This window comes from Grus americana, chromosome 4, assembly GCF_028858705.1.
Source record: "Grus americana isolate bGruAme1 chromosome 4, bGruAme1.mat, whole genome shotgun sequence".
Classification (NCBI taxonomy): Eukaryota; Metazoa; Chordata; class Aves; order Gruiformes; family Gruidae; genus Grus; species Grus americana.
Window position 1 is genome coordinate 25,605,781 of NC_072855.1, and position 18,859 is coordinate 25,624,639.

An 18,859-nucleotide genomic window follows, 5' to 3' on the forward strand; every position below is an offset into this window, starting at 1 on the left:
CTGAATTTCTTAGGCATGCATAGATGCTTTCCTCAATATTAAGCTTTAGCCGCTTGTTGCCAAGTACGTTTCTGCACTATCCCAGTATTTTCTCTGTATGTTTTCAGAAACTGAATGTAACCAGTGACATAGTACAGAAAAAGCACAAAATCCCAACTAGGTGTTGCTACACAGCACTATCAGGCAACAGAAAAAAACAGCCACAAACCACTGCTGGTGAATCTCAGCAATAAGTTCAACCTGAGTTTAGGTAAAGTCCTTGGTTTTCTTAACTGAGCAATGTAGCTAAAGCAGCAGATTTTCAGTCTACTACTTCTATCTCTGTATTTAGTTTAAGTGGGATTATAAATCTGGTTTTACCAATTCAAGTTTTGTTTTCAGTCTACTTCAGATTCTGCTATCACAAGCCTAAGCTCCCCTCCAGAAATTGTACACAGAAATCAGTTTCTTGCAGTTTGAGGTTCTGAAATGATGTGAAAGAACACTAGTCTCCTTTCCACAGGAACAATGCTTTTGCTATTTATTAATGCTATGATTTCAAACTACCACATCATGGCTTTACACACTGGGTCCACACTGCACCAGCATGAGGTTTCCAAACCATCAGACTTCAGTCAGTCTGAATGCTCTCAGAGACTGGTAAAGCAATGTGTACACAGTGCTAACCCTGTAATCACCATTTAGTTCTTAAAAAAAGAAGAGGCTGAGATATGAAATATGTTTTATTTTAATAAATCCCTCATGGTATTCAAGTTTTGTATCACCAATTCTTCAGGTTAGTACTTGCCGCTATCATGCCTTGTGGTTGGTTGTTTCAGCTTCCAAAAAGCTGTAAATAAAAAGTTAAAGAGCTTTTAGAAAGGTTTTAGCACTGCAACTGTGAAATTGAAATTTTAGAGACATATGACAAGTTAATTCATCTGATAGTTTTAATGCAAGACAGACATTAATAACTCAAAGAATTTGCTTAATTTTATTTAGACAAGATTTCTTAAAGATCCCTTCAAACCCAACAGCTCGTGATTGTTTAACAAGCAGGTAACAAGGTTGTTCCATCTCTCAAGGAACTCGGAACAGCACTACAAATCATTTTTTTCAGCTTGCAAGTATCTGGTACCTGGCTGGTGATAAAAAAAAAATTTAGTTTATGAAACTCACTTCATCTGCATCCTCTGTCTCAAGCTTAGGTTCAGAAGGCACACAACATTTTTTATTTGCACATCAACCTGTCTCATCCTGCACAAGTGTTCCATACCATGTATGGAACCATACATAGCTGAAATGCATCAAATTCCTTCAGCAGTTGAAATTCTTATATTATCCCAAAATCCTTGTACTCAACATCAGTAACAAATGTACATACACAATGTAAATAGTTGTCCTTGTTAAACAGACCTTTGTTTACAAGCATTTACACACAAGCTACACAGAAGACCTTTATATATGTTATGTGGTGACCACTTTTTTTGGTGGAGTCAGTGTCCAACCAGGAGGAACATTAGTTCAAGAAAGTCTTCTCTGTAAATAGAATCATAGAATGGTTTGGGTTGGAAGGGACCTTAAAGATCATCTAGTTCCAACCCCCCTGCTGCAGGCAGGGACACCCTCCACTAGACCACGTAATAGCTGTAAACCAGTCTGTCATGCTAGGTCAGCCGGTTTTACATTGTCAGCCACCATCGTAACTAGCATTCACAGCGTAGAATACAGCACTTGACAGATACAGATTTCTCCATACCATCATACATAATGCAAAGTTGATGAGAGATGGAAAGTCGCTGTCAAGAGATCTAGCAAAATTTAAGTTTTGTGATACCTCTCATGATGCCTTTTACAAGCACAACTGCACCCCTGTTGGGAACCTGCTTACCCACAGCCTTGTTCAAGTAGATAAACCTTGTCAAGTCCCCAGATCGAGTAACCATCTCTACACAGAAGATGTATATTAAGATGATACCAACCTATTAAGAGTTTTACTCATCTGCCTGCTGTACTGTTCCTTTCTCGGAGACATAGATACCATCCAAGAATTTCCTGATATCCTTGTTCTTGACTGTAGTGGCTTGCTGGATCAAGGCAGCTGCACACAACGCAAAGCCATTAGCAGAAAGCAAGAGGTCCATGCCAACCCGTAGCCTTTGTTTACTCTCCAATATTTCAACTAACAAATGAAACTGTCATTTGGAAAAAGGAATTACCAACTTGAAATCCTGACAGCTCTAATGAAAGCAGAATGCATTTCATTGAGCCTGTCCTGGCAACTCGGGGCAGTGACAGTTTATTACTGCACAAACAACTGAAAAGCTGAAAAAGTTTGGGGCCAAAAAGGCTGTCAATGCTGACTAAAAAAAACAAACGTTCTGTGGACTTGGACTAGAGGGAAAAAAATTCTGAGCTGCTGTTTACCTCAGGGTTTGAGCAAAAGAAAAAGGTTTGCTAAGCTGACATCTTCAGATAAAAGTGGCTGTATCATTCTATCTTCCCGCACATCCACTTTCACAAACCTGAATTGGAGACCAATTCAATGTCATTGCCTTCAAGGATCAGCTCGTCTTTCTGGGCTTGAGATACTGCACAGGAAACACCTATGGAAAGGAAAACACACAATCTACATCTTTGGTGAAGACGTTAAATGTACTAAAGAAACAGTATTCACATCCTGTCCCAGTTTACAGATCTAGGAAGTAGCACTCTGGGCAATAATTAGCTTCTATGACTCTGAGTCCTCCAAATCCCTTCCAGGATTATGCTCCCTCACACAGTTTCAGAACTCAAAGATTAGTGCAAGTCATGCTCTGGATTGAAAGCAACTAAGTGATATTCCTACTTAAATGTTACTACATTACAGCATTAATCACCAACACTGCGTACCAGCCAGAGATTTTGCTAGCATGGCTTTGTCAGCTAGGTGGTGCCATTTTCCACATTCCTATGTTCATTAAGACAAAACTGGAGACACCTCAAAAGTCATTAAACCCCCCTGTCATGTCAGGCACCATGTTTATACTAGCAACACTGCAAATACTCGCAAGTAGTAAATGCTAGGACATTCAAGAATCCAACAGGAAGTTTCCATTTGCAAGGAGAGTAACACAAGTAAGTTTTGATCTTTTGATCTATTTAGTCAACAGACATTAGCTTTTAAGCCAGCACTTTACTATCTTTGAAGTAAATGCTGACTTAAAATCTAATACAATAATCAAACACATCCTCAATATCCTGGTAGAAATCAAAGTCAAGGCCACCGTAAGTGGCCACACTATCTACCAGTGGTTTTGGATAAGTCTGATGCTTTCATCGAAAGCCACCCCAAAACACCATCAGTCACACTAAATATCCTTACCCACACTTTCACCAGAAGTGGAACTATCAAAAAAATGGATACGGAAAAGTCTATCCTACAGTCTTAAGGTAACTTTGTGTTTATGACATGTTTTGTCTCCTCCTTCTGGAAGTTTAAAAAGCTCCATTAAATGCCTGCTCTGTTAGACATTTTGCTAAAACTCCAAGTAGGCGAGATGTAAAACCAACAGGTAAAATGATAATTTTGAAGGTTATCATACATGCTCCTAGACCATTAGGAAATTTAAAATACAACACTTCAAACACCAACAATATTTGGTGCAAAACTAGTTCACATACAATGTTTAAAACAAACACAAATCTAAAATTAAGCACCTGCAGTTTACCAACTATAAACACTGTTGAGATCTCACAATGTTGAAAGTAAACACTGGGTTCCTCGTAACTCACATTGCAATAACTAGCTCTAAAGTAGTTATTAGCCATTAGCTAGCTCTCATTACTAAAAAATAAATTACAAAAGTATTATTAATAATAAATCTAAACAGTGGCAAAGGTATCGTAAGTTACATAAATTCAGACAGGCAAATGCTGCTTCAACAATCAGTTAAAGAAAATAGTTTAGAAACCCTAGTTAGAAATAGTAAAGTACAATGTCTCCAGATACGCTCACCTGGCCTCATCCGGACTCTGCGAATGTACTTCTCTCCCAAGAAGTTTCGGATTTCCACAAGTGAGCCATTATCCTGTATAACTACGTTGATTGGGAAGTGAGCGTACACTGATCTCATCTTGTAACGAAATCCCTAGGATAAAGGACATCATCGGATACTGAAAGCAGAATACATTCATGAAGTTCATGAAGTAAAACAGATGCGTAAAGCTTACTGGAGATATCTAAACCCAAAATATATTGAAAATAGTTTCTTAACAAGGACAAGACACTGAGCCCAAGAGACATCCAGTTTATTGTTCATGCTTTCTTCCATACGCAGAACTTGTTTGACAGCACATGCAAGGAAAAAAGAGAAAAAAGCTACATCTTGGATGCTTAGAAAAGCTCTACTAAAGTAAAAGGCTATCTATTGTTGTCAGTAACAAAAATGACAAGTTATCCTATTTCAAAATGAAACTCACCAGTGTAACACCCTTTATCATGTTCTGTACATGGCTGCAAATTGTGCGAACTGTTGCCAGTTCCTTTCTGTTACCCCACCACTTGTCAACACGTAGCTGTGTTAAAAAAACAAATAGAATTTACAAAGCTTTCAGCTACACTTCAAAATTAGAAATGAAATGTTTTTGTGACAAACTAAGAGTGAAAATTTCAGGTAAACTACTTACAAGCCTTCCTAACAAAAGCACAAAGGTATTTTGTTTCTTTGAAAGATTATTAAAGGCCCACCTAGTTCAAGTCTTTTAAGTCCTAACTCCCAGACACATTAGAAATAATTTTTTCTTCGTATCTCATTACTAACAAATCTTCAAAGAAGCTGGAATAGATATTCTGACATCTTAAGCTGAAAGATGTTTTATCAAATGCTAAACACTGAACAGGTTGTTCCAAAGTCAGTCTCCTAGGTATTATCTATCAACTTTTCAATGTAACACTGTGTGGGTCCAGTGATGCTTGTGAAAAAGTAGCTGAAATCAGCCACGCTTCCCCTTTTTTTGTAGTTTTTAAATCAGTACAAAAATATTATGCATTTATTTAAAAACATCTGCTCTTCCAACGTAACTTGCCAATTCTGGAAATTAAATGTAAAGAAACAGTTTTATCTAGTTAAAGCTAGCCAGTTGATAAAACACAGCATATGACAATCAATTCCCTTCCCAGTAACCATCTGACTGTAACTACAAATGAAAATCAATCAACAAATTCACTCCAGTGTAACACGGAACTTAAGAATTCCACAGTTCTCGAGTAGGTCCCAAGGTTCCACGAGACCAACCTCTTTCAGAATACAGAGAAGTGAAAAATTAACTAACTTATCTATACCTAAAAATTTTGCTTCAATCTCTTATGCTATCAACAAATTTTAAAGCCAACTGTAAAGCCACCCTCCCTCTCTGGGCAGGTAAATGACCGCTGCAGCATTTACCTTCTTGTGTTTCTTCCCCAGGAGGGAGAGCTCCACATTGATGTGGTTAAAATCCCTTCGCAAGGTTCCTCTGGGACCCTTTACAATGACTGTCCGGCCCTTCAGTGAAACACTGACTAGAAATCAAAGACAAACGCACGTTAACGGGCTGCGGGGTCAGCACCACAAAACGCCTTTCGAACGCACACGCAGACGTACCTTGGTCGGGGATGTCAACGGTCTGGTTGCTGAGAATGGTCTTCATTCTGCAAACGACAACCGAAAGAAGCTGCAGACCCTCAAGGCAAAGCCCTTTTCCTAAGCCCTTTCCGCTCCTCCCCCGCACCTACCCCGTAACGCGTAACTACGGAGAGCCGACCCGACGCCCCCACCCCCCTCTGCCACCGCGGAGCCGCCACGGCGCCGGGCTCCGCTTCCAACACCGACACATCCCGTCCAGGCCCCAGAGGAGCGGCGAGAAGCGGCGGCCTCGGCGCTCAACTCCACAGCGGGGCCCAGCCCGGGCCTAGAACCGCCGGGGGAGGGAGGGGGCTGGGGAGGGCGCCATCCCGGGGGGTTCTCCCCCGCAGGGCTTGGGAGAGGACTCGCAGCTGGGCCCGGCGCCACCCCGGGAGGCTGCCCGCGGCGGATGGTCCCGGATGCCGCCGGCGGCCCGCGCCTCACCTCGCAGCAGGCAGAGCGGAAAGAGATAGCGTTTGACGTCATCACGTATTTGTAGCCGCTGCAGGCCCTCTAGCGTCATCACGCCGAAGTAGCCGTCTAAGAGGCAAGAGTAGCCGAGGTCCGATGCGCGTGAGGTGACTGAGGCGGACAGGCGAGGCGGCCGAGCACTGAGAGGATCGATCGGGCCGGCCGGTCCGGCTGCTCCGCGGGCACCGCCATGTCGCTGCTGCCGTGGAGCCGCTGCTGCGGGGCCGCCGCCGTCACGGCCACCCGGCGGCTGCTGCTGGCGCCTCAGGGACGGGTGAGTCAGCGCCGTGTCAGAGCCGTGTGCCGCAGGGGGGGAGCCGGACGGCCGCCTGCCAAGCGTACCCGGGTGGGCGCTGCGGCCCGACAGAAAGGAGAGCTCGGGACGGTCCCCCAGTGAGGGAACGGGGCGCATCGTGGCGGCAGAAGGCGATGCCGTTTTCCGAGCTCGTCTCTTCATGGCTGCGGGCCGCCCGGCTGGGTCGTGGGGCGTGACAGCGGTGGTTCACGGCGGGCAGAGCCCTGGGCGGGCTGTCACCAGCACCGGCCCGGTGGTGCGGGGGCCTGAGGCGGCCGGAGAGCTGCTGTGCACACGCACACCCACCCACACCCGCACTCAAAACCGAGCCACGGAGCCGCTTCACAGCCCGCTGCTGAGACCTCGGCTTGTGCTGTGTGTCCATCGAAACAAGGTCTGTCGCTTACTGACTTGGCAGCGTGTGGTTAATCGTCTCAACGTCCTGTTTATCAGCACCAAAATCTCAAATTAACCCATACAACGTTATTTTTATCCAAAACCTACATAACTCAGTTTGATATTAAGATATTTTGGAAGAGATCATGCTTTTTGTCTGTTTCACATGACTGAAAAAGAGCATTCATTACATGTTTGACTTAAAGGCAATTGGGAAGAGGCTTACACAAACTCTATGAAGTGTATATTAACCACCAAAAGGATAAGCAGTTATTTAGTATATAATACTAGTACATTTATAATTCAATAAACAAGTGTTGCATCTTTTAGGTGTCTGGGAGCCATGTGTGTAACCAGTACAGAGCATCAGGGGTTTTGCCAGAGGAAAAAAAAGAGTTTCTGCAAAATGGACCAGACCTACAAGACTTTGTATCTGGAGATCTGTTAGACAAGAGTGTGTGGGCTGAGTATAAAGGCAACTTAAAGCGTCAGAAAGGAGAAAGGTAATTGTGATTTTAAACAACTGTAGTTGCTTCCATGCAGTATCTTGCATGTTTAGTATTAACTTCAAAATGTATGCAATGGATTTTTGTTAAATTGTGTCGTGCTGGTTCGCTGATTTCATAATTTTTCAAGAAAGAACAAACACTTTCATTAACTTCAAATACGTAACAAAACATGAAGACATGGTGTTATTTTCTCGTTTGAGTGCTTGTGCCATGGCCTGTATTAAATTACCAACGTACATCAGTAGGTGACCTACTGATGTACCTTTGATGTCGAAAAAATATTATTGATAGAGTAGAACAAAAAAATGAAGACTAAATTAAAAAAATGCTGGAACTCCCCATATTTCCAGTTATAAATTTGATCCAACTTTGTGATAGCTGTGTAACATACACTGCCATTAATTGTTGCAGTCGCCTGTGTGGCACTATTAAATCCCACTGCTACAGTTAACAGTTTTAAACTTTCCAATGACAACAAACTCCTACTCTTAAATGTTGGGGTGATGATAAACATGGAAGAGAGAAGGCTGTTATGACTATGAATGATGTTACTATTGGTTGCTAAGTTGCGTCAGTTTTCAAAGAACCTTTCCTATTTGGGATCCGTAAGAAATTAACGTGGATCTATGAAATTAATGGAAGCTTACCATCTAAATAATTTATTAATCTTTATGTTTGCTTAATGTTATTCAGGCTGCGACTTCCTCCGTGGCTGAAAACAAAGATTCCCATGGGAAAGAACTACAATAAACTAAAGAATACCTTGAGAAGTTTAAATCTTCACACGGTAAATCTAGTACCAACCAAGTTTTCCTGTAGAAATAAGGCATTTTTTACAGTTACAAAATTATTTCTCTGTGGAAGACAGGTAGAAATCATGTTTTGCATGATCTGCAATGCAGAAACCAAGGCCAAAGCTGATCCTTTTTGCCAGCAGTGAATTTTACCCATAAAGAATGGAGACAAATTCAATACAAATTTAAATACTAGGGTTTAGTACTTGCATCACCAAAGAGATCAGAAGATGCTTTATGTGACTCTTTTTAATGGAAATGCACACGATTTCAGAGGTACATACATGTTTTGCATGAAAAGAAATTCTAGAAATATATGTATTTCATTAAATATACCTTCTGCATGGTAAAAAGTGGTGGGTATGCAAGGAGAGCTTTTTTACTTTTTTTTTCCCCCCCCGAGTACGATCATGCTTTGATGAATCATAGACTTTGTGAACATTTTAGCAATTTTTAAATTTAAAATGTTAATGACAATCTGTGCTAATTAATAAGGCAGTTATGTGGTTGAGGTTTTGGAGTTGTAAAGTAGAGGAAAAGAGCTGTAATGGGTGTCAGGAAACAATTCTTCTCTTCCTAGCTATTCTACTGACTTCTTATAGAGCAACATGTAACTCTGTTAATCTCATGTATCATCAATTATGTTTTGTTTAGAGACTACTGTTGATGAATAATAATAATTTTCAGTAACAACACTGTAAAAAAGACAAGTCTATTAGTGTCTTTTAACTTCAGGTATGTGAAGAGGCACGTTGTCCCAACATTGGAGAATGCTGGGGAGGTGGTGAATATGCTACAGCTACAGCTACTATTATGGTAAGCCATTAACCATTTCTTAAGTATTCTGTTAATGTTCGAGCTGTTCGTAGTGTATTGTTGGATCTCCACTGTAGTGGAGTGGGTTTATTACAAGAAATTTAGAGTAAAACACTGTCCTAGGGTTTTTTTTTTTGCTTAGTATTGGGATCGATCTGACCTAGCTTATGCAGCGGTTTCTCAGCTGAGCAATAGTGATGTGTACAACGTAAAGGTAGGAATGTCTTTCTTATTTCAGCTGATGGGTGACACATGCACTAGAGGCTGCAGATTCTGTTCAGTAAAGACAGCAAAAAGCCCACCTCCACTGGATCCCCAGGAGCCTTACAACACAGCAAAGGCTATCGCTGAGTGGGGCTTGGATTATGTCGTATTGACGTCTGTGGACAGAGACGGTTAGTATGTTGTCACTCATGTCTTCCAGTCTAAGCTCTCATATGTGTTACGGGGGATAAATGCAGATCTTGATAACCATTTATCACTCGGCACAGTTGTTGAAGATTACTATTTTAAAGCAGTCAACAGTGCTGAAACTTCGGGAAGTTTCTACATATTCTTAGTATTTCTGTATGTCTGGTGAAATATAACAAAGCACACTATTATTAAACATTAAAATATTACACTACTGTATTAAATATTTTAACAATTTTTTTTCCTCAAAAAGCATACAAATGCACAGTGTTCTATTATTTGATCAGAAAAAAACTCCCCACAAACATTCATATACAATACCATTACAGAACTTCCTTCCAAAAACTAAACCTGGAATACATAACAAAACTGAAAGTTGCCTCTTTCTAAGGTTGTAGTAGCTCCTTTGTGGTGACACCACATAGGTGGGGAAAACCATTGTAAAGACTGTTCAGTATGGTGGAAAATCCAGTAGCTTCAAAGTGGCTTACAATAAAAAAGCAATAATATATGTATTTCAATTTTTGTGGAACTATTTCTCAGACCAAAAGCATAACTAGATAAAGCTGTTCTGTGCTCAGGCTGACAGTGAACCTAGAGACAGGTAAATTTGGAGCGCACATTTGAAGTATGCCCTAGATGATCACAGTTAGACTTTGTGCAGAATGCTTGGTAGAATATCTGTTGTAAACCTTTGGCATAAGCTGTAAGATAAGACTGGGGTTTGACTGCTTTATTATTTTGCATTTAAATTTGAATCTGTAGGGGTTTTGTGGCTTTGCTAATATGTAAATACATTTCTTGAACAGAAAGGTTAACTGAATAATTGAAATGCTTCTAGATATGCCTGACGGTGGAGCAGAACACTTTGCAAAGACAGTCTCTCATCTGAAAGAAAGGTATATCATGAATGTGTTACTATTATTATTAAAACTTTAGAATGTGGTACTGCATATAGGTCAAAACAACCTTTAGCTGAGTTGTTCCAGGGGCCATGCAAATACACAAGTCTGTCTGTAGCCCATCTGTGTCCCTTTCTTTCCCCCTGTTTTTCATGTTTCATATAATGGCCCCAAAGCATTTTTAATTTGGATGCATTTCCAATGTAGCCCAGGCTTATTTAAAGCTAAGCGCTGGATTATTTCTTTGAACAGGCAGCTGGTTTACCAGGAAATGAGTACATACTTTTGAGGTACATTCATTCTTGAAGCTTGAGGCTCAAACACAGTGGATTTAGATAACAGTGTCACCACATGACAGGAGAAGTCGGGTGTCTCTTTCAGCCGCGATGAGATTGCTTTGCACTTTCCCACAATGGCTGTTTCTAAGCCTGTGATTGTACCTTCCTGCTCTCCCTAGCTGTGCTTTCTTCACTCTCTACATGGGTGCCCTGTACATCATTTGGTAGCATACTTGTCTACCTGCAGATTTAATTCGAATAACCTCATTTAAGAGTTTATCCAGTGTATCTTGGGGCTTGAAAGGTTCCTGCAGTTTTCCCCGCCTGCCTTTCTGAGCTGAAAGCTGGCTCCTGGACACACACATGAGATTCCAGGGCAACAATGCAGAGTTGTCTTATCCCAGTAGGCAGGATTATAGCTCCTCTGTGTTTTGGAGTTATGACATTAAACTCAAGTTAACCTGCAACAGAGACACATGGAAAACCATGTATAAACAGTGAATGTGATTCTTTAAGAGACTGTTGGAATAGCTTTTATATTTATTATTTTTCATTCTATTTCAGCTCGCATCAGTAAAATCAGGAATTAAACAAATGATGTTTTGTTTGAATTGTAATACAAGTACTTGCAGAAATCTTTTGGTTTGGAATCGTATCCCAAATTAACTTTGCTTTGCCTATTAAAAGTGTCATTTAGTTATGTTTGGTTTTTTGCTATATTGAGTTTTTTAGCAACAGTGACACAAATCCCACAGATGTGTTCATTTTGTCTCTCCTTTTCAGGAATTCAAAAATCCTGGTAGAATGCCTAACTCCTGATTTTCGAGGGGACCTTAAAGCCGTGGAGAAAGTAGCGTGTTCGGGACTGGATGTGTACGCCCACAACGTGGAGACGGTACCGGAATTACAGAGGTAAGCAATAGCAGTATGTATAAATGGACGCGGAAGAAAGTACAAACAGACAAGGGCTTTCGTAAAAGGACTCTTGTGCGAAAAGGGGTAGCCGGAGCCGTTTAGATCCGCATCGATGCTCTCCTGCCGGTCCCGGCCAAGGCGGGGCTGGACTGGGCTGCGCAGGGCAGGGCTGGCGGGGCGGGGCGGGACCGGGCTGGCGGTGCAGGCCGCCGGCCGGGCCGTGAGGCGCAGGGCGAAATGGCGCGGGGCGCGCCGCCGGCCGGGCCCGCTCCCAGCCTGCCTCGCGCGCGCCGCCGCCGTGCCCGCCGGCAGAGGGCGCCCGCGCCACGCGGTCCTCGGGCGGTGTCGCCTCACCCCGGCCGCCGCCGCGCTGGGCCGGAGGAGCCGCGCCTCGGCCCCGCCGCCCCAGCCGCGCTTCCTGAGCCCCGTCGGGCGGCGGCCGTGGCGGCGAGGGTGGCCGCAGCCGGCGCAGGGGAGCCCAGCTCTGATGCCCGAACTGGGGCGCATCCCATCACCTGCGGTGCTTCCGGGGGGTTTCTGCCGTTGTCAAACTACGCAGCTAAAACCTCTAAGTTGCCCCTTTCACTTTGTGGAAACTAGTACAGCACACCTTTCTTGGCATCTCTAACTTCTGTGCACCCTCTCTTGTTTTTTCCCCTTGTGCTGAAAATACAAAAAGGAAGGTCCGTGATCCCCGAGCCAACTTTGAGCAATCCATACGTGTGCTGAAGCATGCTAAAGAAGTCCAGCCCGGCATCATTTCTAAAACCTCCATTATGTTGGGGCTAGGCGAGACTGATGAACAAGTATATTCTACAATGAAATGTAAGTTGGTGTTGAAATACATGCCAAAATTCACAGGTATGAATTTTCTTGTGCTGGGAAACAGACATAAGCATCTTTGCCTCTACATGCGGATCAGTTTCCTGGTACAGGAAATGTTTTCTCAGCTTTATGGGAAAAAAAGTTTGGTTAAAAAAGATTGAACTTCTGAAATATTTTGCTTTCATATGGCTTTCAGATTTTCAGACAATTTGAAAGGTAGACCCAGCTCCTGTTGATTTCAGTGGAAGTTTTAACGATCTTTGTGTGACTGTATTGATATTCTTATCTTTTACTTTTTATCATTAGTTAAATAATGAGTTTGCAACATAGTTGCCTTATTGTGCATTCCTTTTTAGAAATAGGAGGCCTTATTGTTTAAAAGAATTTATTTTGGCTTACTTAGATGTAAAAAAAAGTTATCCTTGGAGTTGTAGCATGTTGTTATGTTTTCATATAAATGTGTTTTTAAGAGGAGAAAATTTCACAGTGGTAAGTGAATGCAGTGCACCAGAAAGAAGAAATTCATAAATCCTGTGCATTTGTCCCATACCCTGAAAGAATGCCTACCTTGTACTTTATTTTGTACACAACAACCCATATTTAGAATGCAGTGATGCAGTTTTTCTGCAGCTGCCCCACAATCTGGACCATAAAATTACAGTTCCTGATTCTCCCATTCTTCCTGCCTAGCATTCCCTAGCCACAAGAATATGAAATTTCAGATTTGGTGCTATTTGCTTGCAGGCTGCTTTCATGGATGTATTTAAAGACAAACTGTTACCCACCACATTCATTCAGTAACTAATTTTGTTCCCCTTCCCTCCTCTGGGTGTGAGTTAAAGAACATGTAAATGTGCTGATATTGAACCAGCTTCTTTACAGAACCATTTCAATCTGAACAGAGCTTCCAGGGTAACAGTCAGTGTAATGCTGTAGTCAAAACACTGTCTTTTTCTTCCTTTTGACATGGGGCAACCAGCCCAAGTAGCCAGAAAATATATGGAGATGTTGATGCAAAGTCCGATTCCTCAGCCATCCCTTTGTTCAGAATATCTGCTAGCTGCAGTGAACATAATTCTTCAGGCGAGCTGACTATCAGGTGTCTGGATTTCTCTCTGTAAGCAGACTACCTGAACTCATTTGCTATATATTGATTCTAGTATATACTCAATTTTATCAGACAAAGTTTGAGATTCTGCAGGCATCAAAACTAACATATATTCTAAGTGTGTAAATCTGGCAAAAGATGTGGGCAATTTCCCTTGGGTTTATAGTTCTGTAGAACTGTCCGCATCTTTTCACAATGAAGACTCTTGAACCAGTGGAGTGGTGCCAAGTATCTGTGCATGCATCCATTTTTTGTCAAATGCAGGTTCTGACCTAAAGCCACAGTGAAAAGCATTAAGATAAAAAAAGACAAGAGCATGTCGTCTTTGCAGAGAGACACATGACTGCTGTGAGTGCAGCGCACTGGTATTCTCTCTAGCTTTAAACTAGATAGCTCAGGTCTTGCAGTAGCATGGGGCTTGGAATGAGAGATATGGCTATTGCTCACAGAGGTTGCAAGTTCCCTTTGCTGGAGAGCAGAATGTAACCCCTGCCGGGTGCTGCAGGGTGACCTTTGCTCAGACTTGGAAGGAGGCTGTTTTTGAATTGCTGACAATCCCTTGTGATCCTTCTGCCACTAACAAGAAATTTTGTTTTTACAGTATTGCGGGAAGCAGATGTAGATTGTTTGACCCTAGGACAGTACATGCAACCAACAAAACGTCACCTAAAGGTAAAAATACCTTTAATTTACAGGCAGCATTATGGTCCGTACTGTGCACAGTCAAGCTGCGTCTTTCTAAAATGAGGCTTGATACACGTCCTTACCTTAACTGCAGATGTTAGGGAAAATTTTCTTCCTTATTTAATCTGATCTTCATCTGTTATGGACTCTTCACTAAAAACAACCTCAGCTATCTAATCCCTTCCATCTTCTGCAGGCTTCCTATTGCTACTTTCTACTACCAGCTGGGGAGATAGCTGGAGCTGAGGCGTCATTCTGGAAAACAAGAGCCTCAGTGTATGTCTCGAACATAATCGCTCAAGCCAGCTCCCCTTCGCTATCTCATAGGCTCTCTCTTAATGGTGCCACTTCAGCTGGAGAAATTACCATTTTTCTACTTCTGTAATCTGTCCAGATCTCAAGTCTCTGTTCTGCTACTTTGTTTCACTGAAATAACTGTTAGTGAAGAGATTTGTAGGACTATTGTATTATATTTTTTTAACTAACTTGGACAAAAAGGGTTTGCTTGAAAGGACCATTCAAAAACAGTGAAGAAAATGATAAAGCAGCAACTGGAAATTAAATTCTAAACTTTTCAGCTAAATAGAAAAAGCAAATAACATGCATTCTTTTGGTACAAAGCAGAGAGAAAATTCAGTTTGTGTCTTGACTGCTAAAAGTTTTGGAATGGCAAATTTTGAACTTGTGATACAACTGTGTTTCATGTCACTACATGTTAGCTATAGCCATTTCTTTTGCAGTAATACCTGATCAAAATGAATTCTTTTAACTCAGGTTGAGGAGTACATAACTCCCGAAAAATTTAAGTACTGGGAAAAAGTGGGAAATGATCTTGGATTCCATTACACCGCTAGTGGGCCTTTAGTGCGCTCCTCCTATAAAGCAGGTAAATTACTGAAAAACATTAGATTCTTTATCACAGAACATGTTAATATATAAAGTTAAAATGGTGAAGTAATATGCAACAAAGCTCACCTTAGCTCAAGGACACCTCATATAGTCTTTTTTTTTTTATTTACACTTACTGTCTTCTATAGGAACTCTAAATGCATCAGTAGGACAGTAATTGGTATTTGTACAATTGCTGTGCTGCTTAAGCTAATTTTTTTTGCCATACCTAGTTTGTACTATGCTCGATGCGTGATGTGGAATAAAGGGTACCGATTTGCAAGTTTTCCTTTACATTCTGCCTCTTGGACATGTCGGGGTTTAATGGCAGGGGAGGGCCTTTGTTGTTTGTGATGTAATTTCGTTGCTTTAGGCAGAATTTATTTGCAGTGCCCTAGAAATAATTAGATACATTTATGGCACTGGTCCGGGGCACCTTGCATCTGAGACTGTTTTAATGCCAGCTCAAACAAGATTTATAGCAGGTTTCACTATAAGTTGCTGATACTTTATGAAATCAGAATTAATTTTTAATTAAAGCAATTCACCTTTGCCTATTGGCAAACACAAAGAAGCAGAGCTATTTCACAAAATTGGGCATGAGGAAAATCAGGATTTTGGGGGTGGAGGGGTTGCTTGTTGGGTTATGGGTTTTGGTTTGGGGTTTTTTTACATCCCTGCTGTATGTATTGAAAGTGCTGTTGTGTAGAATTTAATTACTATAAAATACTGGTAAGAACAATTGTATTGTAGAATAGAATACTCAAGTAAGATTGTGTATTGTTTTGCTTTATTTCATTGAAATACCTACAAATAATTTTGGTGCTTTTTGCCTTTTAATTAGGTGAATTCTTCTTGAAGAATTTAGTAGAAAAAAGAAAGACAAAAACCATCTGAAAATGAGAGTGAACCTATTTAAAGCAGCCAATTTTAAGGATCCTTTTTTCAGCGCATAATTATACTCAGTTCCAGAAATGCAGAAGACCAGATGGTGGATGTATGAATAAACTTACTATCTGTGCAGAACACTTTTCTCTCACCAAAAAACTTCGTGTTATTTTACCTAATTCCTCCTGGCAAGGCTGCAACTACATAGTAGTTCTAGTGTTCAGCAAAAAGTCAGAACTGACAGAACTGACTTTTTAAAGAGCGATGGAACTGATGTGGAAGAAATGTAAGCTGAAAAAAATATCAGACATATTTAAGTGAACAGGTTTGATACTACCATGAGTGTTGCTGCAGTTAATACTTGTGAAGATGCTAACAACAGGTAATTCAAAAGGTACTGATATTTTGGTGTATCTTACCATTATGTCACACAAGCTTGTAGGGGCTCTGGGAAATAGAGGACTTCTAAAGCAGTTGTGTATGTGACAAGGGACCATATTACGGCTGTCTTGAACCACACCAGAGAAAGTATCATTAATGCTTTTTCAAGAGATAGTATCTCTTACCTGCATCTCAAGAAAGTGAGCTGTACCATTCTGATAGCTAATGCTTTTCAGGTGCTTGCCTGTCTCAAGGTGTGAGCCTTGATAAACACAAGGTATCAAGTTGAAGAAAACAAGAGCCCTTTGTGGCAAGACGATTAACCTTGTGTAAATACCATATAATTTAAACCATGTGGAAAATCAGAGTTGCCATAACAGCATAAATAGAGCTACCCCTAATTTTGGGTACATGACTGTAACAAACCCCACTGAGTTGCACAGGTGTTTCTCCAGTATTGGGTATGGAGAAGTGCTGCTGTTCTGTACTGTGCTTCTACTCCACAGGTATCTTGTCATTAAAGTTAAACCCACAGTCTAAGGGGGAGGTGGTTGTGTTTGATTGGTCTTGTTACCTGCCCCCTTGAGACCTGGTCTGGCTGTTCAATCCAAATGCAGAGAAGTAAGCTGCATCATAGACAAAATGTGAAATCTGTTACATATCATACCAAGCTCAAGCAGAAATAAAAGTATGGCTTATGGTATACTGGCAGCTGTAAATTCTTCACTTTACAGTCACAATAGTTCAAAGTGCATCTCTCCCTAATAATTCTCAGTTGTCTGCTATGGACATTAGATACTCTTTTTGAACTGGCTTCAGCTCTATCTTCATGAAGTTATTTGGGAAACATGCCAGGAATTTGCTACCTGGTCCCAAACTCTCATCAAGCAGGTAATCCTATGGCTGGCTATAGTGCTTTCCTCAACTACTGTAGTCTATATGAAGGAGAGTGGAACCTCTGCCCACTCCCTACTCAGCAAGATGCCAGAAGGAAGATAGCTCATTAGCAAGTTAATATATAGGAGAAACTTGGTATCATCATGAACAACAAAAATCAGATTACACCACTAAAGCCAGTGATGCACAATTGGCACTTCACAAAATGAAGTATGAATTATAGCAATATTAAAGCATTATGAAGACAAATAGCCTTAAGCTAGAAGGAGTGTACTAATTAAACAGTGTAATGGAAGTGTAAATTAGGGGGAGAGAAACCTGAACCATGAGAAACAGAGGGCAAGAACAGATAAACAGAAATCTTAATAGCTGTACTTTGTAACAGCAGAGAGAAAGGCAAGGATTGTTTTTATTAAAAAAATTATACCATTTTAAAGTTATAATACATTTTAAAATTTAAATTAAGAAAAAAATCTGACCTCTAGTCTTGGAAAGACCAAGCATACTTTAAGCCAAAAATGCACTGCTTCAGCTGAAGTATGCTGGATACCAGAGCAGTGGAAAGTTATTGACTATGGTGAGGAAATGCAATACTCCCTCCACAGCAGCAGACAGGGAGGGGTGCAACATTAACTCAAGGATACCCCCACATCTAACAGCTGCCAGCCTTTAATAATATTAGAGGTCCTACTATAAATAATGGTTTTGACTTGCCTACAGAGCAGATTTAACAGAGTATTACTGTAGCTTTTGCCAAGTTACTGCTCTTTCAGCAGATCAACACCAGAAATAGGGAAAAAGGAATTCTGAGCTATACAGTTATTATCAAACTCTGACAAGAGGACATTGCACAGCAATTACCCATGACTTCTCTACAGTGAGAGAAATAATGCTTCTGGAATGTTATTTCATGTTGGAGTTATTTTATGAATTGCTGCTGGGTGGTTTGGAAGATGATCTCACACTTCTACACAACTGTCTGCCAGCTGGTACCAAGTTTCAGAAGCTATATGTAAGCTATTTTCTAACTGAATGTTTTGCTCTGGTTTCTGAGGAAAGCAGTCACATCTTGACTTCATAGATTTTTATTTTGTTTGATTTTAAGAGTCTTTGAGGACCTCTCACAATTTGTACTATAAAAATGACAAGTCTTAAAGTGTTTTTCCTAGTTAAGAAGTCCTGCTTTTACAGCCATCTTCCCTCCCTATTGCCCATTCAGTTTTTCCCTAACTATATGTTAGAGCACCAAACTCTCACAGAACTCCTGCTTATAAATTCAGTGCAGGTTTCATGACTATCTCAATTTTGTTTCTGATGAAGTTTCATGTTTAGTGACATTTTCTTTTTGTATGTCAATCGCTTCATTCTGTCAGTTTGTTTCACAAAGCAGCCATAAAATATTTTAAGAAACATTAATCTTCCTTGCAATCAGGAAAACATCAAACTGAGTTTTGGGAATATGATTTCAAGTTGACACAGACACTTTAAAAGAATGAATAGTCTTTTTTAGCATCATTACATCAATCTACTACACTGTGCGAAGCATAATTAAATGTTATGCAGCTGACTAGAGAACTGCTACAGCTTCCAGTGATTTCAAGTCTTTAGGTTAAATCAACAAAGCCAGAGTACTCATTTAAGAGTAGTTTTAATTTTTTCCTACTTCATCAATAATTAATATTTGTCCCCTTCATTTAAAAATAAAATGTCAAGTATTTATGCTTCTTTACTACAACATGTTGCAACTTGTTGCAGATGTTCAGCTTGCAATAGAAAT

General features: G+C 40.8%; 2 protein-coding genes across 3 annotated transcripts; one reads left to right on the plus strand and one right to left on the minus strand.

Annotated features, from left to right (window-relative positions):
* Nucleotides 1-704: 704 nt before the first annotated feature.
* Nucleotides 705-6,092, minus strand: RPL9 (ribosomal protein L9). The gene is made up of 8 exons (XM_054823206.1): nt 6,069-6,092; nt 5,604-5,650; nt 5,406-5,521; nt 4,441-4,536; nt 3,977-4,109; nt 2,505-2,585; nt 1,962-2,080; nt 705-829 (listed from the first exon to the last, which is right to left on the minus strand). Exons 2-7 carry the CDS (start codon nt 5,647-5,649, stop codon nt 1,974-1,976), a joined length of 579 nt encoding a protein of 192 aa, XP_054679181.1. The 5' UTR covers nt 5,650; nt 6,069-6,092; the 3' UTR covers nt 705-829; nt 1,962-1,973.
* A 131-nt stretch (nt 6,093-6,223) lies between these two features.
* Nucleotides 6,224-16,722, plus strand: LIAS (lipoic acid synthetase). Of its 2 annotated transcripts, none has more exons than XM_054823205.1 (11): nt 6,224-6,369; nt 7,117-7,289; nt 7,989-8,082; nt 8,825-8,905; nt 9,144-9,300; nt 10,158-10,215; nt 11,280-11,408; nt 12,091-12,236; nt 13,946-14,016; nt 14,803-14,914; nt 15,761-16,722. In XM_054823205.1, exons 1-11 carry the CDS (start codon nt 6,286-6,288, stop codon nt 15,811-15,813), a joined length of 1,158 nt encoding a protein of 385 aa, XP_054679180.1. In that variant the 5' UTR covers nt 6,224-6,285; the 3' UTR covers nt 15,814-16,722. The 2 variants fall into 2 exon arrangements, with proteins under 2 accessions (XP_054679180.1, XP_054679179.1); XM_054823204.1 differs by having other exon boundaries at nt 6,331-6,784.
* The last annotated feature ends 2,137 nt before the right edge of the window (nt 16,723-18,859 follow it).

What these genes read in the sequence shown, in the direction of transcription:
- LIAS (XM_054823204.1), top strand. Translation starts at nt 6,551, where the DNA reads ATGGCTGCGGGCCGCCCGGCTGGGTCGTGGGGCGTGACAGCGGTGGTT. An exon ending in TGTGTGTCCATCGAAACAAG is followed by an intron (nt 6,785 to 7,116) that starts GTCTGTCGCTTA and finishes TGCATCTTTTAG; the next exon opens with GTGTCTGGGAGCCATGTGTG. An exon ending in GCGCTCCTCCTATAAAGCAG is followed by an intron (nt 14,915 to 15,760) that starts GTAAATTACTGA and finishes CCTTTTAATTAG; the next exon opens with GTGAATTCTTCTTGAAGAAT.
- RPL9 (XM_054823206.1), bottom strand. Translation starts at nt 5,649, where the DNA reads ATGAAGACCATTCTCAGCAACCAGACCGTTGACATCCCCGACCAAG. An exon ending in CGTTGACATCCCCGACCAAG is followed by an intron (nt 5,522 to 5,603) that starts GTACGTCTGCGT and finishes TTTGATTTCTAG; the next exon opens with TCAGTGTTTCACTGAAGGGC. An exon ending in TGATAAAGGGTGTTACACTG is followed by an intron (nt 4,110 to 4,440) that starts GTGAGTTTCATT and finishes CCTTTATCCTAG; the next exon opens with GGATTTCGTTACAAGATGAG.